We start from the raw sequence: 22,541 nt of genomic DNA on the forward strand, positions 1-22,541 counted from the left end.
CATTCCTCCCAGGCAGGGAGACCACGCCTTCCCTGCTTCCTCCCTCCGCGGGGGATCGCGTTGGAGGTCACCCCTGTCCCCCAGACGCTGGGTTGAGAGTGACGCGGGGTGGGCTGGAGACGTTTCCTGCCCTCTGGGAAGAGTAAATGGGCCGCCCACCTGCCGGGCCTCGGCCGCCCGCACCTGCTCGTGAGAAGCCGCTGGCTGGGGCACCGCCCCCGGTCCCCGCCCGGGTCCGCGCACTGGGAGCACGCTGGCCCTTTAAGAGCGCGGCGGCCGCGGCGCGCGGGGAGGAGGGCTGGGAGCGCCCGGAGCCGCGCTGAACTCGCCGGGGACGTCGGGCGCCCGCTCCTTGGCTGGCTGGCTGGTTCGCTCGCTCGCTCTTTCGGGTGGGCTCCCTGCGCCTCCTCCCGGGACTGCGTGGGGACCCGGGCCCGGTCGGGCGCGGCGGCGAGCAGAATCCCCGGGCAGGAGGCACGCGCTCCGGGCAGCGCCCGGCCCCGGGCATGGACAGAGGGAGCTGGGCGCGCAGGGGGCGCCGCGGGACCGGGCGGCCGGAGCGCTGAGCCAGACAAAGGCTCCGGAGTTGCGCTCGCTCTCGGGAGCCGGGCCCCAGGCTCTGGGCGCCAAGGCTGCGGGACCCCGCGGCGGGTAGCTCCGGCCGGCCCCCTTTCCCGCCCGCTGATTCCGAGCTCCCGGACCTGCCCTGCCCGCTTCTCCTCGGGCTTGGGAATTTGCCGAGGCGACCTAGGCGGCTCCAGCGGGGACCGGGAGCCTGAGGTGCGCGGCGCGCCCGCCGGGCCAGGAGCCAGGGAGCGTCGCAAGTTTCCAAGGCGCGTGCGAGGACCCGGCGTGCAGTGTTTCGGGCCGGGCTGGGCGCCGAGAGCATGGGCAGCAAGCGGAGCGCGCCCGGACGGCCGGGCTGGACTGGCAGCCTCTTTGGCGACTGGGAGGAGGCGGCGCGGCCGCGACTGCTGCCGCTGCTCCTGGTGCTTCTGGGCTGCCTGGGCCTTGGCGTAGCGGCCGAAGACGCAGAGGTCCATGCCGAGGTAAGACCCCCGCCCTGCCCTTTGGCTGCGGGCTGGGGGCTTAGAGAGAGAGGCGCCACGCCCGCAGCCTGAGACGTGGAGGTGGAGGGAGCGGAGACGCGCCCCCTGTTCTGGGCCGTGGCGGGGAAGAAAGGAGACTTGGCAGGCTGCCCCTCCCCAGCTCGCCCTCTGCAGCGCACCTCTTCCCAAACCCTGGAGGGCGCAGGGCTCGCGCCTCCCCGCTACTCCGAGTACAGCCCTGTTCTGGGCACTGAGCCCCCACCCCGGTCCCCCCACATTCAGCCTGTGTCCCGGGAGCCGCTTCCGCCGCCCCCAGCCCTTGCCTCCCCTCCTTCCTTCCCTCCAGGGCAGCCGATTCCTCGAGAGCCCGGCTGGCGCGCAGTGGCGCTCTTTGCGAGTGGGGAGGGGGCTGCTCTCGGGGACAGCCACAGGCGGAGCAGGAGCTGGGCAGCTGGGCAACAGCGCTCCTGCCCAGGTAGCCTCTCGTCTGGGTGATAGCGAGGCGCACACGGCGGGCCGGGATGCGGGGGGATGGGTGCAAACAGCTGAGGCAGCGGACTCGGGTTGCGGGGGCGCTTTGGCTACTTTCTTGCGCTCTTGCGAGGAAGCCTGGCCACGCCCGGGCGGGGTCCTAAGGACGGACCCTGCCTCCCACAGCGCTTCCTTCCAACAGCTCCCCTACGTCGAAGCCCCGGGTGGGAGAGGGGGGACCCCGCGCCTCTTTTCGCTAGGAGCCCTCTTGGCGTCCCTCCTGGGGCCCCGCTGTGGATGGCTCCGGCGGGTGACCAGGCGCGGCATCCCGGCGTAGAGCCGGGTCCAGCCAGCGCCCCAGCTCCATGGTGTCTCCAGAGCGAGGACACTGAAGGCGCCAGCTCTGTTGCCCCAGAGCAAGAGCAGGGTCCTCTCTTCCCCGACTTCTAAGACCTGCTCCCTGCCCCAGATAGGCGGGGAGAGGATTGGGCCGGGAGTAGGGAGAAAGAACCACCCGGAGCCGCTTCTGCACGGTGCTCAGGCCTTGGTGCCCTTGGGCTGCCCGGGCTGCGGGCCGGAGCGCCGTTTCTATTTGCAGCTGGGCTGGTGCTCCCTCCCTGGCCCACGGCGGCTTTCCCATCTCCCTGGGCTCCCTGGGAGATTTTTCCGATGGAAGCTTGCCCTTCCCCTCCCTACTTTAATAAAAGCATAGAGGAAGGGCAGGGAATTCCTCCTGGGCTCGAGTTACACCTCCCAGCCAGTTCCCCACCTGCTCTGTCCTCCCTCCCTGGCCAGGCCAGGGAGAGCTGCAAGGAGCCAGGCCCTGGCAGGAGGCAGGATAGGAGCCCCGCCCCAACCCAGTCTGGCCACCCTCCCCCACCCCATTCACACAGGCAGGCAGGAGTTTTAGGGGGCTCCTGTTGGTGAGGATTACCCCTCAGCCAGTGACCCAAGTACTGGGCGGAGAGTGCCGTTTGGGCCCACCTGCCACTCTGGGCTGGAGTGCCAAAGAATTTCAAGTCATAATCCCACCCTTGAGTTTCTAATTTACTTAGGGATGGTGTCTGTACATAGGAAGCAGTGATGGAATTTGATGGCTGGGCATTGCTAATGGCACCCTAGCTGGCCAGGAGCTGCTCTGGGGTGCAGGGACCTGTAGTCGGAGGGGGCTTCACTCTCTCTCTCTTCTGCTTTTCCGGTTCCATCTCACCCCTACCCCAGCCCCCCAGTTCAGGGAGTGCCCACAGCTCAGTGCTGCCAGGGAAGAAGCTGTGGTTGCATTATCACAGACCGTGCTCCTGATCTGGAGATTGTGACTGTCCTGGAGCCCTACTCCTGGGGAGACACTTTGGTTGGACCTGGGCAGTGGCTGGAAGAGACCCCGGAAGGTTTAGGAAGCCCTGGATGTTGGCAGCCATGCAGATAGAGGGCTAGAGACAGGTGGAGTATCCCAGCTCCTACAGTTGGCTTTGGGTACAGGCTGCTGCTTCTGGAGTCCCATCAGGTCTGGCCACATGTGGGCCCAAAGAGTCAAATGGCCTCAGCAGCCAGCCCATCTGCCAGGAGGCTGTGGCCTCAGACTCCTGGGCCTGGCCTACACCCTGTGTCGAGCCTCCCTTCCTCGGAGAAGGGCTGGCTCTCTCATTCTCACCCCAGCATCCGCACAGCTTCAGGCCTCCAGCTGGGTCACGGCTGGGACCTTCTCGGAGCAGCTTGGCAGTTGAGCCAAGGCCAGCCCCTCTCCACTTCCTCTCTCCCCTCCCAGGGTGGAAGCCACGGGAGTTTCGCAAGGCTGAGACATCAAGGAACCTGGCATGTGCTAGGAACTGAGAAACACCTGCAACCTGCCAGGCCCTAGCCCACCACTGAGCTGCCCTGCCCTATCCCACATTCTCCCTTAGATGTCCGGTCCCAGTCTGTAGTCATTCCAGGCCAGATCCCCACCTGGCTGAGGTGCCCACTGTTGTTCCTGCCCTGCAGGGCTGAGAGTCTCCAGGTTCACCAGGGGAGCTCTTATCTCACCTGTCTCCCCCTACCCCCTCCTCCCAGGCACTATTCAGGCCCTCAGCCTGCTCTGTGGAGGTGACTCAGGCTGCCAGAGTTCACAGGTGTGGTGCCACCACCACCAAAACAGATCCACCCACGCTTCCTGAACAGGCCCACGAGTATCTTCCTAGCCCCTACCCAGCCACAGAGCAGATGAGGCGGCGGGGGGGTGGGGGATTGGGGGCATCGGCGTGAATTCTCATTTCGACCTTCAGGTGAGCCACAGTCTCGGGCTTCCTGCGTTTCAGTCTCTACTAGTACTTCCATGCTGGCTCCGGCGGGCCCCACTGGTCTCCTCTTTCTTTTAACAGAGCAAAACTACAGATGCTGTCTTTGTCCACCAGCTAAGAAAAGGGGGTTAATAGCGGGGCCTTGTCATTGGGAATCTACAGAAGCTGAATCTTCTCCCCCTCCCCTCTTGTCTGTGCTTTTTACTCTGTTTTCTTGCTAGTAGCAAATCACTCCTCTCCATGCTCTGTGTCAAGACCCAGCGAGAACTGGTCTGATTGGCACAGCCAAGGACCTAGATCTCATTGGGCCATGCCTTTCACACCCAGCCCTTGCCATGTTTCCGAGTTGGGACTGCCCTTAGGTCCAGCCAGTCATCTGTCTCCTTGCAGAGAACAGCCCAGTGTAAGCTCCTTGTCTGAGCAGTGTATTGGCCTGACCTTCCCATCGTAACCTCTGAACACAAATAACCTCCTTTGCCCAACCCCACGGGATGTCGATACTTAAAAGATATCCATGAATGTGGAGAGGAGCAACATGGAAATAACACGCTATCCCCACCCCCAAAAGAAGACTTTCCCCAAAAGCCCAGTGCCCACTGCTGTCTCTTATGCCCACTCAGGATGGCCACACTGCAGGCATGGAAAAGCCCCTCCCTGCCAAGCGGTTTGTTCTGGCTGTCCCTCTGTGGCCCTTTTGTTGTTTGGTCCAGATGTTCCCTGCCATCATCACCTCTGCCCCGCTGGGAGTTTGACCTCTGCCTCAGGCTAGCTGTGGTGGTCGCTGTGAGCACCACTACTTTCCAGATCAGATCAGAATGGATATCCTCCATATCATCCCAAGGCTTAGGTGATTCCCTCGCTTGGACACTCCAGCAGGAGCAGTGCTTTGGTCCTGGAGATGTGTTTTCTGAGTCAGTAAAGACAGGGAGGGGTTGCGGACCCTGCTCGTATCTTTCTCCTTTACAAAGAGGGTCCTGGGAGAAGCCCACCATTGAGTGTGAGGACTGGGACCCTGAAGGCGGCTGAACACTCCAGACCTGAGACACAGTAGGCACCATCTGGCTGGACAGCCCTGAGTGACGGCTCAGATAGGGCTGCTTCACAGTGGGACACAGGTTCCAGGGATTCCTGAGACCAGAGGCCATGGAGCTGGACCTGGATCCCAGAGGCAAAGAGGGATGCCTCTTCCCTAATCCCATGGCCCTCATGGCAATAGAAGAAAAAGTGTAAGAGACCCAACTCAGCCTCCAGTGACAGGACAGGTGGATGAGCCCCTGGTTCCAGCCATTAGCCAGCCCTTGCAGATGCCCCCCATCCTGCTGCCATTGGCTGGTGGTGATGTAGGCCGAGGTCTAGATCGCCTCTCCAGGGCACTGGCGCTGGCACTGCCTTGTCTTTCCCCTAGGAGTGACTGTCACCCTGTAGGGGTGAGAGTCTAACTCCACGTTCAGCATTTATGAGCATGGCACCTGATACATAGTACAAAACAGTGCACAACATGGTGGCCTACACGCTGTGTCCAGAGCCTCCCTGGCAAAATAGTGCAAAACACAGTGACAGAAGTGAATGGCATTTACTGTTGGGCAAGTCACTGAACCTGTATGAACTTTAGGATTCCTATAAAAAGGGAATGGCAATAGTATACCTGTTTGATGGAGTTACTGGGGAGATTCATTGCATTTATGTGCAAAACACTAAACGCTATGCACAGCGCCCGGCACAGCAGGTGTTATTTTTGAGCACGTTCAACATATTTGTGTCTGTCCTGGACACAGCCTAGGGATGTTTTGTAAGCATTTTCACGTTTAATCCTTGTATTAACTCTTCAAGTGTATATGCTGTCATTACTCTATTTACAAAAGAGAAAACTAATACTGTGAGTCGAGAAAAACGACCCCCACATTCCATAGCCAGGGAGTGGCAGAGCTTGGATTTGAACCCCGCTCAGTCTGGCCTGGAACCCAAGCTCCGAACCCCCATGCAGGGTTAAAGGCTACAGGTCAGAGCCTAGGGTGCCATCCTGTGGAAGTTCCACCATGCAGAATTCTGCTGGGCCCGATCCAGGTGGGAAGGAGGTGTCTGAGGTGGAGCCAGAGCTGCCTGAGCTGTGTGAGCCAAACACAGCTTTGCCCCCAGGCCCACCCAGCCTTGCCCCCATCTGTCCAGCCAACCAAGCTCTACCCTGTGGACAGCCCCATCTAGGAGTCAGCACCTGCAGGGAGGTTTCCAGGTGAGGACCCAAGGCCGGGCCCCCAGCCAGGCCTGAAACTCCTGGCTAACAGAGGCCTGTTCACCCCGCCCACTGGCCAGGGAACCCGGTTGTTTTTTCCTCCAAGTTAAGGAGTGTGGGGCAGGCTGGAAGGCTGCTGGGTAAAGAAGTGGTCAGACCTCAAGACGTCTTCCTCCTTCCTGCTTCTCCTGCTGGACTTCCCCACCATCCAGAGTCCCAGCCCCCACCTGCAACTCGCTTTAAGACCCATGGGAGGGAGAAGATTTAAGCCCAAACTAAGCATGTGTGTCCTAGAAGCGCTGAAATGTGGACCATACTGCCTCTAAAGGTAGTGGGCAATCCACCAAGGAGGACCTGGCTCAACGCCGCCTTTTTTTTTTTTTTTTTTTTTGAGACAGAGTCTTGCTCTTGTGGCCCAGGCTGGAGTGCAATGGAGCAATCTCGGCTCACTGCAGCCTCCACCTCCCGGGTTCAGGCGATTCTCCTGCCTCAGCCACCTGAGTAGCTGGGATTACAGGCGCGTGCTACTACGCCTGGCTAATTTTTTGTATTTTTAGTAGAGACGGGTTTCACTGTGTTAACCAGGATTGTCTCAATCTCCTGACCTCGTTATCTGCCCGCCTCAGCCTCCCAAAGTGCTGTGATTATAGGCGTGAGCTACCACGCCCTGCCCATGCCACCTTCCTTTACTGGCCTTGGGGGTGCTCTCAACCCTGCTTGGTGGATCGGAGTGATGATCTTGGCCCTATTTTGCAGAGGACGGAACTAAGGCTCAGAAAAGTTATCCTAGCCATCTTCCATTGCCCGGGGGCCTGTTACGTGGACTAGCAGTCGGGACCAAGGGGCGGCCCTCAGGGGCTGACTTCCGCTCAGCCTGAGGAAGGGCTAACAGTTGTTGCTGTCTGGAGAGAGAATGGGCTGCCTTGGGTGGCAGTGAGCGCCCCCTGTCTGCAGGATGCAGGCTGGATGAGTTTTTGGCCAGCTGTAGTCCGTGGAGGCCTTGGGGGTGGCTGGGCTTTATGGTACTGGGGCCACCCAGCTGGTGAGTGGACTCTTGGCTCAGGTTTGCTGATCTAGGTGGACCTTGTGGGCCTGGAGTGCGCACCCCGCCTTCTGCAAGCTCCCTGGCTGTCCTAGGACTCGTCCCATTCAGCACAGGCTCTGTGCCTAGAGGCTGGGAGTACAGAGCTGGGCACAGCCTTGGCCTGCTCCCTAGAGCCCTCAATACCAAGACTGCAGGGTAGGGGAGATGGGCATGGTGAGGACCTCACAAGGCCACAAAAGGTCTGGGGGCCGGATCCATCGCTGGCAGCCTTGACAAGGCTTCTTTTGTGCCTGGCTGGGCAACTCTGCCTGGGTCTGCTCAGATTGCAGACAGAACCTGGGTGACAGAGGCAAAGCAGAGCCCGGTAGAAAGTGTCCTTATCTCCTGGGGTCTGATAAGGGCCCTGGGGGAGGGTCTGCCGGCCAGCTCTACAGATCTGAGTGCTGGAGGAGCTGGAAGGGCCGGCTGGGGCAGCGGCAGCAGACGCTCGCCCCCTCCCCCACCCCACCCCCACTCCCCCACTGTGGCGGCTGCTCACTGCACAGTATTGATCTAGCAGCTTCTCACACCAACCCTCTCGGCAGCCTGTGGGGGAGGGTGGACTGAGATGGCCCAGCGCCCAGACCCGGCCGGAGATGTTGGGTGTGGGGAGGATTAGGCACCCTTCCCCGTACTGTGCTGGGCACTGCTCCTGAGAAAGGCCCAGTGTCCCCAGCCTGAGGCCAAGAGGAGCTGGTGATACCTCAGAAGCAGCCTGGTCCAATAGCCCCAGTTCCAGCCCAGGTCAGCTCTGTGACCCTGGGTGAGGCACTCACTATCTCTGAACCTTGCTGTCTGTATCATGGGAATGGTCATAAATCTACCTTTCAGGAGTGACAGTGAGCATTCACTGGACGCTGGAATGGGTGGCTGGCCCATGCCAGACTCAGGTGCTGCGGTTATGGCCTCTCCTGTGTGCCGGGGTCCAGGAACCACCCTTCTGACTCCTGGTGACCCCATATCTCCTTGCCACTCACCTGAAGTGTCAATAAATACTAATGGGATGGGGTCTGGAAGTCAAGAAAGAAATTGGCTAGGTGTGGTGGCTCAGCCTGTAATCCCAGCAATTTGGGAGGCCAAGGTGGGCGGATCACCTGAGGTCAGGTACTCGAGACCAGCCTGGCCACCATAGTGAAACCCTGTCTCTACCAAAAATAGAAAAATTAGCTGGGTGTGGTGACGCACACCTGCAGTCCCGGCTACTCAGGAGGCTGAGGCAGAAGAATCGCTTGAACTCAGGAGGCAGAAGTTGCAATAAACTGAGATCACGCCATCCTGGGTGACAGAGCGAGACTCCGTCTCAAAAAAAGAAATGGCTGAGAGGACCACAGTGGCCGGTGCCCCCCATAGCAGCCCACACCCCAAGCTGCAGAGGGGAGGGGCCCTCATGGCCCCAGAGCCCTCCTTCCCTCCCATTGGACAGTGGGCTTGGTGGCAGAAGAAACAAGTCCTGCTTCATATCCCACCCTACTCTGCCACTTACAGACTTTCTGAGCCTCAGTTTCCTCACCTGAGAAGCAAAGCTTCACCCACGTGGCTCACCCCACCTGTGAGTCTAGGTGGCAGAAAGAGGTTCCTTGTTATTACGGACAGTTTTTACAGTTTCCAGGAGAGTAGCAAGGGCTTGAACACTGGGACTGGGAGTCGTGACCTGGGGACTCATCTGTGCCTTTTGCCCAGTGGCAGCAAAGCAGTTCAGCAAGCTCCCCACACTGCCCACCTGGAAGCAGCAGCACCTCCGGCCCCGCCCTCACGTCCCCGCCCCCTGCTGTCTCTTCCCTCCTGTGTTCTCCCACACTTGTCCCACTTAGTGTAGCAGGAAGGTGCCGGGAAACTTCTTCCTGGACCCTGGGGAAAGGAGGAAGCTCCCAATCCTATGGGTGGTATTGCTGCCACCCGGGCAGATTTATGGACACTTGGCATTCAGCCACCCTGAGCACGCTGTCACTGGTCAGGCGTGCTCTGTCAGCTTCGCCTTGTTATCCAGAGGTTTGGCTGGTCTGCACCAAGGCTGTGTTTCTGCCTACCACCCCCCAACTCCCCCAATCACTGCCCAAGGGGTGCCCCCATCCTCAGCCTCTGGCTCTTCACCCCAGGTGACTGAGGGCTGAAGCTTGGCTGATAGTGAGATGGAAGCTCTTCACTTTCCTGGAACTCAATACTGCTTCTCTGTGTGGAAGGTCCATAGTGCCCTTGGGACCCTCCTGGCAGCCCCTGAACTGGCCCCGGGGTTGAAGGGGCCACACTGCTGGTCTCTGGAGCTCTTCACTGCAGACAGGCCAGCACCCTTGCTTTCCTCCCCGGGGCCCCAGACTGATCCCCCCGCCGCCCTCCCCTCCTATCACTCTGCAGATACCACTAATCAGCCCCTCAGTGGCCCATGATTGCGCTCCCAGAGATATTTTTACCGTATGCAAATAGGTGATGTAGAGGTGCCCTAATCTGCTGGCAGCCAGCTGCATTCCCTTTGCCGTTAGAGCTGGCTGAGCATCATGGCCTCGCCTTCTGGATCTCCCCAAGCACCTTCAGGGAAACTGTCCTTTAAGGATGGTGGATCTGCCACTCCACACCCCCCAGCACAGGAGCCTTGGGAGAGGTTTCCCATGCTTGGGAAGAACAGGGAGGGTACCCACGACATTGCCAGTATCTTATTGAGCTGTGGGAATGCGCCCTGGGCCAGAAGTGAGGAGTGCTGGTGGAGGGGCCCTGGGGGCCTCCTGCCTCCCTCCGCTCTGGGGTTCTGGTGGAGCCTGGCCCATCACCAGTCTTGGAAAGTCCAGACCCATCAGCCCTCTTGGTCGACGATGGGTCAAGGAGGCCGAAGGCTGCCTGCCCCAGGGACAACCACACAGGCCTTGGGTCTCTGTCATTTGCACGTGTGTCGAGCACCATCTGCTGCCCAGGGTCGTGTCAGGCACTAGCGTGCACTGCCCATTTCCTCCTCACAGAAACCCGGGAGATGCGGCAGGTCCTGGTGCAACCCCCCTTTTACCGATGACCGACTGAGAGATAAGGAGGTGAAGTCACCTCGGAAATAACCAAGCCAGGCTCTGCCTAGCTCCACCTGTCCCCAGAGCTGGTGGTGGTTTCTCAGCTCCGTGTTTCCACCCCATTGCTCTGGGGCTGTTTCCCGGGTCCTGAGAGGCCTCAAAGCTGTGGCCGCACATCCAGTCTGCAACCCTGGCAGCTTCTCCATGCTGCCTTCCTTGGCTCAGCAGCTGCTCCGTCTATCAGCAGCCTGGGTACCGCTGAGCTGGCCTGCCCTGCCACACCAGGGACCTGGCCGGGTGCCAGGGCTGGGCTGGTGGATGGCACTGAGAGAGCAAGTGCCTGAAGTATTAGATGTGAGGTTGGTGGCAGGCAGATATGTGAGCTGTCAGCCTAAAAAGCAACCTCTGTGTCCAGCTACTCCCCTGCTCTCTGGGCCCTCGGGGTGTAGCCCTCACCTCCCAGAGCACTCAGAGGGCTGGCCTTAAGGGCTTCTCATTCTGGATACCCCTAGAGACCCAGACAAGTCAGACACAGACACTTGCAGTGGCCAAGGTCCAGGACAGCCCCTGGTCTCTGCTCACTGCCTCCCATGGCGGTTACCCTGCTCTTGAAGGCTTGAGGACATGAAGCAGACAGGGCAGAACCCCCTCTCTACCACAGCTCGGCCTGGCTCTGCCCTCTGGCTTGGCCATGCGACTCGTGGGGTGTGGGTTCCTTGCTTTTTGGGTGGGCTGGGTCTCCCAGGAAGACTGTAAGTTCCTGAAGGCCAGGATGCCTCAGCCTAGTCCTCCCGTGGCCCCCAGCTGGCACAGAAGGTGTTCAGAAACATCTGGCAGGGTGGGTGGTAGATGGATGAGAAGACTTGCCAAGCAAGCCCTAGAAAGGGAAGGGCACACCTGTTGTGTACCAGCTTTTTCGAAGGCTGCCTTCCTCAAACCTCACCCCTCAACAGCCCATGGTTCCCCATTCTATAGGTGAGGAAGCTGGGGCCCAGGGAGAATGAAGACTGTAGTAGACCAGGGCCTGGGCTTCAGGCTTCTATCCCACCCTCTATCCTGGGTGGGTACCTGCATCTGTCCACTCTTTCCAGGAGATTTAAGGTCTTTGGGGAGCAGTGCCAAAGGGTGAGGCCTCAAGAGGTCCTCAATCCTTTTGGGTCCCCAGCAGTCTCCTTGGCCTGGTAGGGGCCGACCCTGGAGGGGCCAGTGCAGTTGTCAGCTACTGTGGACACGGCTTCTGTCCTAATGGAGGAAGACAAATAGCAAACACCTAATCGAAATATACAGTACATTAGATGGGTGATAAGCATGGGGGGAAGGAGGGGCTGCAGGGTATAGCTGATGGGGCCTTTTTAACATGTCAGAGAACACCTCTTAGATAAGGTGGTATGGAAACAACGACCTGAAGAAAATGAGGATGAAAGCCACACAGTTGTCTGGCGGGAGAGTGCCTCAAGCAGCAGGGGCAGCAAGTGCAAAGGCCCTGAGGCAGGAGCGTGCCCAGCTGGGTGGATTGTGGTGAGGGCTGGCTAAGGTGGGGTGACAGAGTGAGGACCTTGTGGCTCCTGTACAAATGGCTTTTCCTTTGCAATGGGAAATCTTCAGAGGGTTCTAAGCAGAGGATTGACCAGATCTGACCTGGCCTTTGTTCTGGCCCTTGTGAGGAGAGATGACAGGGAGGAGGGTGCTGAGGCTCACACGGTCACCTGGACAGGAGGTGATGATGGCTCAGATAGGGCAGCGGTGGTGGAGGTGGTGGGAAGCAGTTGGCACAGGCTGTACATGTTTGGAGGTAGCAGTGCCAGGACCTGCTGACGGGGTTGTGGCTTCTTTGCAGAACTGGCTGCGGCTCTATGGCTACCTACCCCAGCCCAGCCGCCATATGTCCACCATGCGTTCCGCCCAGATCTTGGCCTCAGCCCTTGCTGAGATGCAGCGCTTCTACGGGATCCCAGTCACGGGTGTGCTCGACGAAGAGACCAAGGAGTGAGTTTCCCCCTCATCCAGACCCCACAGACACCTGCCCGCCATCTGGCCTGTTCTAGAGGGCTCCGCATGTGGAGTTTCCAGAAAAGAGTGGCCTAGATAAGAGATGCCAAATGGTTTGGTCCTCCATGCCAGTTCTCATTGGTTGGAGTGGCTGCCCAAAGCCTTGTGTTGAGAAAGCTCCAAGGGCAGAATCCAGGCCTTGGCAGTAAGGAGCACGGTGATCGATTAGTGATGTCTGACATGGCCAGGGGAGTGTGGAGGTACAGTCCAGGAGCTGCAGATGGGAAATCCTAGCTAGGCATGGCTATGAATCTAACAAGTGACATGACCTAAAGCCATGTCCCTGAAAAGAATGCACAGGGCATAACATATCCAGGACAGAAGGCCTTGAGCGACTCTCCATTACTGGGTGATAAGGAGAGAAGGGCTCACCTTGACTGAGCCACTTCTGGGCACTCAGTCTTCCAATATAGGCATTTTGCCCATTTTACTGGAAGTTGAAGCTGAGAGTCCCCCATCCCCACCATGTCATAGGAGGGGCAGCTGGGAAGCCTGGAAGTGGCAGTACCAGAACAGGCAGGTGTGTGGAGGAGAGGCTCCATGCCCACCCCTCTGTGTCCATGTCACAGGTGGATGAAGCGGCCCCGCTGTGGGGTGCCGGACCAGTTTGGGGTACGAGTGAAAGCCAATCTGCGGCGGCGGCGGAAGCGCTATGCCCTCACCGGGAGGAAGTGGAACAACCACCATCTGACCTTCAGGTAGGGGGCTCAGCTGCCCAGGGAGGCGTCTGCCCCTTGGCAGGCCGAGCCTCAGGCCTCCTTTCCCAGAGCCCACCCCGGGGCACCCAGCCTCAACAGACCAGCCCACTCCCACACTGATGAGACCAGCCACACATGCCAGGCAGTCTCCCTTGATAGAAGGTCAGGACCCTTCAAGCTACTTCCGCCCTGTCCTTCCCCACCTCCCACTGCCCTGCAGACAGGGGCTGGCCTCACTGGGCACAGCTGGGCTACTGCACCAGCACAGACTGCGGCGAGGGGTGGAGGATGGCTGGGGTGCAGGAATCCAGGCATCCATCAAGTGAACAGGCAAGTCGCCTGCAGAATCCTTGGATCAGGGACCCTCATCCTTTTTGCTGAGTCCTTGAGCAAGAAAACCCCCCAGCCAAGTGTGCCTTGAGCCATGTGATTTTGCCCCAAGGGCTCCCCTTTTTGTTCCAGTCTGGCTCTGTTCCCACTCTGAATTCCATCTCCCAAGGAAGAGTGGCTCCTATGGTCACTTAGACCTCAAGCCCCGAGAGTGAATTCAAGGTACAACCAACTAAAATATTCCCTTCAGGTTTAATGGAAGTCTCTCTAGCACACAGAGCTGAAAGTGATTTATATGCGTAAGAGCAGGCTTCGCCATACTTCATCAAATGCAGGCTCTGGCTACAACTTACTTCCTCTAATCCTCACTGGAACCCTGTGAAGAAAGTAACACACACACACACTTTTGTAACTTAACAGATAAAGGAACTGGCCAGGCACAGTGGCTCACGCCTGTAATCCCAGCACTTTGGGAGGCTAAGGCTGGTGGATCACCTGAGATCGGGAGTTCAAGATCAGCCTGACCAACATGGAATAGCCCGGTCTCTACTAAAAATACAAAATTAGCCAAGTGTGGTGGTGTAATCCCAGCTACTCGAGATCCCAGCTACTCAGGAGTCTGAGGCAGGAGACTCGCTTGAACCCAGGAGGCAGAGGTTGCAGTGAGCTGAGATCGCACCACTGCACTCCAGCCTGGGCAACAAGAGCAAAACTCTATCTCAAAAAAAAAAAAAGAAGGCCAGGTCCAGTGGCTCATGCCTGTAATCTCAGCACTTTGAGAGGCCGAGGCAGGCGGATCACTAGGTCAGGAGTTCAAGACCAGCCTGACCAACATGGTGAAACCCCATCTCTACTAAAAATACAAAATTAGCCGGGTGTGGTGGCCTGTGCCTGTAGTCCCAGCTACTCAGGAGGCTGAGGCAGGAGAATCCCTTGAACCTGGGAGGCGGAGGTTGCAGTGAGCCAAGATCATGCCACTGTACTCCAACCTGGGTGACAGAGCAAGACTCCATCTCAAAAAAAGAAAGAAAGAAAGAAAGAAGTTGGAAATAGAGAGACTAAGTTACTTACCCAAGGTCACACAGATACTGTTAGAGCCAGGCCTTGAACTCAGGTCTGTCTGACCCTGGAGCTCAACATTCAGAACTGCTCAGCCTGTGTTTCCCAAACCTCACCCATTTGCATCCCATTTTCTAGATCTTTCCCCCAGCTACATAGTACCTGTATTTTAGTTTACTTAATGTCTCTCTTAAAATCAGTTTATTTGCCACAGTGCAATCTTAATTTAATGATATCTTCATGATCTCCTGGATTTGACAAATTCAAATTATGATTTACATCAAAGCAAACTGCCAATTGATACTAACGGGCTTGTTGGTGACCTTGCATGCCCTCTTGGGAACAGGCCAGCAGAGAACAGTAGGCCCTTGGCCCTGTATCCGCTCACTCATCTCCCACCCACCCCCAGCATCCAGAACTACACCGAGAAGCTGGGCTGGTACCACTCGATGGAGGCGGTGCGCAGGGCCTTCCGCGTGTGGGAGCAGGCCACACCCCTGGTCTTCCAGGAGGTGCCCTATGAGGACATCCGGCTGCGGCGGCAGAAGGAGGCCGACATCATGGTACTCTTTGCCTCTGGCTTCCATGGCGACAGCTCGCCGTTTGACGGCACCGGTGGCTTTCTGGCCCACGCCTATTTCCCTGGCCCCGGCCTGGGCGGGGACACCCATTTTGACGCAGATGAGCCCTGGACCTTCTCCAGCACTGACCTGCATGGTGAGGACAGCTAGCCAGGGTTGGGGGCAGGGCAGGTGGCGCCAGAGCTGGGCAACAGTGCCCTGCTGAGTGGGTTCAGCAGCCGCGGAGCTGGGAGGAGAGAGTTCCCCTGTGTTTGTCTCCGGATCACTACACTCGATTTCAGTCTGTTGTCCCACCATCTCCAAGGGGAGGCAAGAAAGGATGATTGTACCCATTTCTCAGAGAGGGTTGTTGTAGACCAAAAGAGCTCAGCCTCTTCCAAGAGGGAAGCAAGGGCAGGCTCTCTGGCAGCCTCAGCCTGGAGGGTCCGGGGTGGTTAGGTCCTGGGACTGGCCAGAGCTGACTGTGCTGCCTCCTCCTGTCCCCGAAAGGAAACAACCTCTTCCTGGTGGCAGTGCATGAGCTGGGCCACGCGCTGGGGCTGGAGCACTCCAGCAACCCCAATGCCATCATGGCGCCGTTCTACCAGTGGAAGGACGTGGACAACTTCAAGCTGCCCGAGGATGATCTCCGTGGCATCCAGCAGCTCTACGGTGCGTGGGCTGTTACCAGCAGGCTCTGCATGCCGCTCTCAAGTCCCTGCCCAATGAGGAGTAGGCATTACTGCCATCTCCATTTTGTAGATGAGAAACCCAAAGCCCAGTGAGGATTCGTGACTTGCCCACATCATTTGGGGAATAAATGGTGGTGCTGGAAGTGAAACCCAGAGCTGACTGCCTCCAGCGCCTGGCCCTCACTCGAGGCTGTGGCTGCAGGCTAGAGGCCTTGAAGGGACACAGGTGGCACCATTGTTCCTCATGACCCTCCTCTCCTTACCCTTGGCAGTATTCTTACTAGACCACAAGTGCCTCGGGGATCCCAGGACCCGCCCCCTCCCACCGTCACTTCCAGCCTGAGCCTGTCACAGCTCTGTTCACAGTGTTGCCAGTTTATCACTTCCCAGTGGCTTTGAGGAAGTGCCACCCCCCACCCAGGGCCCACCCGAGAAAGTCTCCAGCAGTGAGGTCCCCTGGGCCAGTTCAGTGGGCCTGCACCCTGTGCTCACACCAAGCCCTGCTCGGGGCCGGCAGCTCCTGCCATGCTGGGCACTTGATGGGCACCCCTTGCTGCATCCTCAGCAACTTGGAAATGCAGAGTCCAAAACGCCTGAAGCCAGGGCCTGGAGCCTCTGCTGGAGCAGGCTGGCATCCCAAAGGGAATGTCCCCAAGGGGACATGCAGGCAGACACCCTCAGGAGCACAGTGACGCAAGGTCAGTGTGGGGAGGTCGAGGAGGGGCTAGAAGGAGGAGGACCCAGGTCCCACCGAGGATGGAGGCAGGTGTTGGGGAGGGGTCTGCTGTAGCTGGACAGGATTTTACTTTCCACCTGGGTGGGGCTGTGCAGGGGGCCCGGGGCCCGGGATTCTGAGTAGGAACACAGACCTCACTTCTGAACAGACCGCCTCTCTGCAGGTACCCCAGACGGTCAACCACAGCCCACCCAGCCTCTCCCCACTGTGACGCCACGGCGGCCAGGCCGGCCCGACCACCGGCCGCCCCGGCCTCCCCAGCCACCACCCCCAGGTGGGAAGCCAGAGCGGCCCCCAAAGCCGGGCCCCCCAGCCCAGCCCCGAGCCACAGAGCGGCCTGACCAGTATGGCCCCAACATCTGCGACGGGGACTTTGACACAGTGGCCATGCTTCGCGGGGAGATGTTCGTGTTCAAGGTCTGGCCCTGCCTCCCATGCCTGTCCCTGAGCCTTTTCGCTGGCTGCTCTGGGCCCCCTGTCCCACCCTCACTCAGCAGGACCCGGGGAGCCATTAAGCCCTCAGCTCTAGACGAGGTGGAATCCAGCCCGAGAGGTTGAGGGACTTGTCCAGGGTCACATAGCAAGCCCTAGTGCCAGCTCCCCAGCTCGGGGCTGTTTCTGTGCAGCCCTGAGTTTCCAAGCCACTGCCTGCCTCAGTATCTCAGTGTCCTCTCCCTGGGCCCACCCTCACCTGGGAAGGGGTGGTTTGAGGATGGCACCTTTTGGCCAAGGCAGCTTGCCTGTGCTGCCTGCTCACACCGCGCCCTCCCCAGGGCCGCTGGTTCTGGCGAGTCCGGCACAACCGCGTCCTGGACAACTATCCCATGCCCATTGGGCACTTCTGGCGTGGTCTGCCTAGTGACATCAGCGCTGCCTACGAGCGCCAAGACGGTCGTTTTGTCTTCTTCAAAGGTGAGCAGGGGTAGGGTTAGGGGGATGGGCACCCTTCCTGCCATGACCTCTGACCCTGCTGGACCCAAGGGAAGACGAGGTGAAGGGCTGCGTTGCATGTCTGGTCCTGTGCCCCAACTGTGGGCTCACTCTGGGAGGATGGGGACACAGCAGCAAGGTGGGGACGGGAGGAAGATAGAGGCCAGGGGCAGAGTTGTACCTGCGACCCGGAAGTACCTGGCCACCTCGTGCAGCACAGGGCTCAGCCCTGCTTCCCTCTGTCCTTGCCTCTTTGCCTCCAGCAGCCCCATCCTCATAAGAACAGGTGCCCCCAGCCCACTCCGGGGCCGGATTTCTGTGGTCTGTCTGCAGAGACAAGGTCTTGCAGGGCAGTGCCCTGTGGTGGGTCCGCCGGGGCTCTAACCCCACTGTCCTGAGCTTCAACGAGGCATGAGCGAGGCATGAGGACAGGGCTGCCCCACACTAAAAGCAGGGAGCGCTGGGCCACACACTGAGGGCTGCGAGTGTGCTCCAGGGACACAGCCCCCAGACCCAGAGACCAGGCAGCCCCCTCCCCATACAAGAACTATATGTGTGGGGGTGGGTGGCGTGTGGCATGTACGGGTGTGAGCGGGTGACTTGCTCATGGGAACAAGTGTGCCTCAGGTGTCCGTGAGTGCGGCATGTGATGTGCGGGTGACTGCATTGTATGTTGTCATGGATATGTAGAGGGGTGTGAGTGTGATTTTGTGTGCCTTAGGGGGACAGCAGTGGATGTGAATGGATTTGTGGGCCCAGAAGAGCATTCTTTTCCCACACACACCCCTCAGCCCCAGGCCTGTCCTCACTTTGCCTCCCACCTCTCCTGCAGGTGACCGCTACTGGCTCTTTCGAGAAGCCAACCTGGAGCCCGGCTACCCACAGCCGCTGACCAGCTATGGCCTGGGCATCCCCTATGACCGCATCGACACAGCCATCTGGTGGGAGCCCACAGGCCACACTTTCTTCTTCCAAGAGGACAGGTGAGCAGTGCACCCCTCCCCTAAGGGGAGAAGGCCCCGGCTAGGCCCCCCTCAACCTCAGGCCTACCCAGAAAGAATCCACTGCCTGTGGGAAATGGGTCCTGGCCCAAGCAGGGTCTCTAGGTCCACAGCCTGGTGCTTTTGGTCGCAGGTACTGGCGCTTCAACGAGGAGACACAGCGTGGAGACCCTGGCTACCCCAAGTCCATCAGTATCTGGCAGGGGATCCCTGCCTCCCCTAAAGGGGCCTTCCTGAGCAATGATGCAGGTACCTGGCCAGCCCCTCCCAGTTTGCCCAGCACCTAATAACCCCTGCTACACACACCATGGGGCAGGGCTTGCCCACGGTCACCTGGCACTATGATGGTGTGTATGGGGGACACGCTGTGTCACGCTCTGGGCTGGGAGCTTACCTAGCTTGACACCCTGGTCCTTCCCGCGTGGTTAAAATTCCCTTTTTACACACAGGCAAACTAATAAACCAGAGAGCTTGAGCAGAGTGCCCAAATCCCACAGCCAAGATGGTACGGAGTCAGGATTCCAGGCCAGTTCTGCCTGCATCCGGAGCTGCAGCTCGGAACTGCCCTGATGCCCACAGAGTCCAGCCGCCCCCAGGCAATCCCAGGGGAGCCTTGAGCCTGAGTGGGGCAGGCTTGGCTCAGAGTGTTAGGGGTGAAAATCCTCCCAGGGCATCGCTCATCTACCTAGAAGGAAAGCCCTGTCTCTGTCATTATAACCGAGAGACAGAGAGCTGTGCCTCTTCTATTTCTCTAGCAAGGTCTCTAGTGCATTTAAGAAAAACCAGCCAGGTGTAGTGGCTCACACCTGTAATCCCAGCTCTTGGAGAGGCCGATGCGAGAGGATCGCTTGAGTCCAGGAGTTCGAGACCAGCCTGGATAACATAGTGAGACTCGATCTCTACAAAAAAAATTTTTTAAATCAGCCAGGTGTGGTGGCTTGCACCTATAGTCTCAGTTATTTAGGAGGCTGCGGTGGGAGGATCGCTTGAGTCTGGGAGATCAAGGCTGCAGTGGGCCGTGATTGCGCCACTACACTTCAGCTTGGGTGACTCAGGGGGGACCCTGTCTGCTTCGCCAGTGCTCAGGCCCGTTACTCAGCTTCTGTATGTGAGCTTGGCACTATGCAGCTGCTCTGATCTCTTTTGCTCACCCCTTGATTGAAACCTGGCCCTGCCTGGTGTTGATGGGATGCTGGCAAGGTGTCCAAGGCCAGAGAGCCAGCCCAAGGCAGAACCAGGTTCCTTCCGCTCTAGAACAACTGTGGGGTGCTGTGTGGCCTTGAGCAAGACCCTGAACCTCTGGTATGAGGTGAAACCAGTTCTGGCAAGGGGCAGCAGGATCCCTTACTGCAGCACCCAACCCAGCAGGCTGTAGGACCCTTCCAGGCCCTACCCCAGCTAATGTCAGTCTGGTCAGGAAGCCCAGGATTCTAGTCGTGCCCTCGGCCCAAAACCCTCTGAGCCTCAGTCTGGCTCCTCCAAGTTGAGAAGGGGAAGATTTGAAAATGCCCAGGGAAGCAAATGACAAGAAGGGCGTTTTGAAGCCCTCGGCATGTCCTGGCCTTTGATGGTCTCACTGGTGGTTGGGCTCGACCTGAAGCCACTCTGGCCTCCTTGCCCCCACAGCCTACACCTACTTCTACAAGGGCACCAAATACTGGAAATTCGACAATGAGCGCCTGCGGATGGAGCCCGGCTACCCCAAGTCCATCCTGCGGGATTTCATGGGCTGCCAGGAGCACGTGGAGCCAGGCCCCCGGTGGCCCGACGTGGCCCGGCCGCCCTTCAACCCCCACGGGGGCACAGAGCCCGGGGTGGACAGCGCAGAGAGCAACATGGAGGATGGGGATGGGGACTCTGGGGCTGGGGCCAACAAGGACGGGGACAGCCGCGTGGTGGTGCAGATGGAGGAGGTGGCACGGACGGTGAACGTGGTGATGGTGCTGGTGCCACTGCTGCTGCTGCTCTGCGTCCTGGGCCTCACATATGCGCTTGTGCAGATGCAGCGCAAGGGTGCGCCACGCGTGCTGCTGTACTGCAAGCGCTCGCTGCAGGAGTGGGTCTGACCCCCCGGCGCTCCTGCTCACGGTGCTCAGGGGGCACCTGTGGTTTTGAGATGGCTCCCAGGGGCTCCCTCCGCCCCCAGGTAGGGGCCCCTCTCAGCCCTCACACACCCTGTCTGCCCCGCCCTCATTATTTATGCCCAGGTGTTTGTTTTGTTTTGTTTTTGGCACCTTACTTGACCATTTGTTTCTGTTTCCCCGACCGGGGAAGGGTGTTTAGAATTTTCTAACTGTAGTTCTGCTCCAGACAGGGAATTAGGCCCCTATCGTCCTCTGGCTTGGCCACAGCTAGGGGAGCAGAGGGGCAGAGGCCCACATTGGAAGAGTAGCCCCTCCTCAGCCTGAGCCCCGGGCCGTAACTGCAGACTCTTTACCCAGTTGGAGACTGGCTGGCCCCCCTGGTCCGCTCCCTCCCAAGTGAGTCTCTCTGGGCCTGAGGAAGAGCTTTCCACCCAGGGGCAGCCCCAGGCCGAAGGGGACCTGGAAGGGAGGTGGGCCGTGGCCCCTGAGCCTGTGTTGAGGCTTGGTTCCTTCCCAGTCCACTTCTGACAGCCTCAGCGACCCTGGCTCCTTGTGCCTGAGAACCCAGCCCACCCCCAGCAGCAACTCCCAGCTCCCACCTCCCCTTGGGCCCACACCTCGTTCCCTCTCTGGAGAAAGGGCCCTGGGCCTGCCTCACCACGGACCAAAGGGAGTATGCCAAGGCCCCTCTCCCCGGGTAGCAGCAGCCTCGCCCCTAGCAGAGATGTCTCCCTGAGCTAGAACCCTCTGTTCCCCCCCTGCACCTCCTCCCTCCCTCTCCCACTCACACCACCAGCCTCAGGGGCCTAAGCTCCAGCTCCCTCAGGCTTCAGCTGCCAGTGTCCTGAGCCCCAGGGAGAGGGGGCTGACAGGTGCCTAGGCCTGGGCAGTGGATGGCCGTGAATGGGTGCCCACCTTTTGGGTGCCCACAGTGCCAGGCACTGGGCATGCAGAGTTCCTCCCTTCCAGCTCCCTGTGCCCGCAGGGTCCTGGGAGGAGAGACACTGGTGGGGATAGGCCAGCCACGCATCAGACTGTGAACCCCACTAAGGAGCCCATTGTGGCCTGAGGCTGCCCTCCTCCGGGGTTCAGCCCTGAGGACAGAGATGCCTCCTTCCTCTTTTCCTTCCCAAAGCAAGCAGAAGGCTGTGGCTGCTGTGGGAAATGGTACTGTACAGCTGGCTCTGCTTCCCCATGGCCCTGAGCGAGTGGGGTCTGCCACCCAGGATCCCCGAGGCGCTTTGGGGGCGAAGGGTTCTGCTGGCCTCTGCGAGTGGTTTCTCGTGCACTGGCACCAAGTGCGGGTCCGGCAGCTTCTGCCCCCTGCAGAACCGGAGAGCCAGCCAAGGGGTGGGGCTGCGGGGGTTCCGTGTCCACCCCCATACATTGATTTCTGTAAATAATGTGCACTGAATAAATTGTACAGCTGGCAAGTGTGTTCTTGTTTGTAAGGCCTTGGGCTGGAGCCTCCAGCTGGAAGGGCGTGCAGGTGGTGGGGTCCAGCCCTTGCTAGGGTTAGGGGGCTTGACCTCAATGCCAAGGAGACCTTGTTCCAATTCCGTGGGGGCTCCTTCCCGATGGCCCTTGGAAACTAGGCCCTGGGAGGGGAAGAGCTTAGGGCTGCCCTCAAGAGTCCAGAAAAGGGAGAGGCAGGGCACCTGGGGTCACCCTGCCGGGGTGGGGCAGGAGGGAGCGTGGAGTTAGTTTGCTGTTTGTTCGTGCTGAGAAGACAACCCAGTTTGCCACAAGCCCTTCCCATCTAAGAGTGGAGGAAGAGCCAGGCCAGGCCTCCCAGGCTGGGTTCTGAACACTAACGGGAGCCCAGAGCCGGGCACAGAGAGAGATGGGAAATGGTGCCACTTTGATTCCAAAAGTTCCCTTCCCCACACATGCTGCTCAGAGTGGCAGACACCCAAGACCTGCCCTTTCATCTTTGAGAAGCAGAAAATCCCACCCAGGCCTGTGCAGGGTGCAAGTGATACCTCAGGAGGGCAGGAGACTGAGGCGTCACGGTCCCTTGAGTCTGAGCATGGCTGTGGACCCGGGAGGTCCTCCTTAGCCCCCACATCCATGCTCTTGGCCAGGCCTCTTAGGTACTAGCCTGGGCCCCCAGGAATGTGATGATTTGCCGCAGCAGGGGTCGCACCCCCACCATGGAGCAGGCCAGGCCTCTGCAAGTCCTCAGGCAGGGTCCTTCCTCCTGTGCCAGGCCCAGCCCCCACACCCACAACCGGTCCCATCCCATCCCGCCCCTTCCTCTCTTTGTGTTGAAACTGGCTGAGGAGAGTAGGAAGTGCTGGCC

General features: G+C 59.3%; 1 protein-coding gene across 1 annotated transcript; it reads left to right on the top strand.

Moving 5' to 3' along the window:
- Positions 1-95: 95 nt before the first annotated feature.
- Positions 96-21,672, top strand: MMP15 (matrix metallopeptidase 15). Its single transcript, XM_025370365.1, has 10 exons — positions 96-1,049; positions 11,938-12,086; positions 12,719-12,847; positions 14,646-14,953; positions 15,307-15,468; positions 16,388-16,641; positions 16,998-17,136; positions 17,987-18,137; positions 18,289-18,404; positions 19,782-21,672. Exons 1-10 carry the CDS (start codon positions 888-890, stop codon positions 20,219-20,221), a joined length of 2,010 nt encoding a protein of 669 aa, XP_025226150.1. The 5' UTR covers positions 96-887; the 3' UTR covers positions 20,222-21,672.
- The last annotated feature ends 869 nt before the right edge of the window (positions 21,673-22,541 follow it).

This window comes from Theropithecus gelada, chromosome 20 (genome assembly GCF_003255815.1).
Source record: "Theropithecus gelada isolate Dixy chromosome 20, Tgel_1.0, whole genome shotgun sequence".
Lineage (NCBI taxonomy): Eukaryota > Metazoa > Chordata > Mammalia > Primates > Cercopithecidae > Theropithecus > Theropithecus gelada.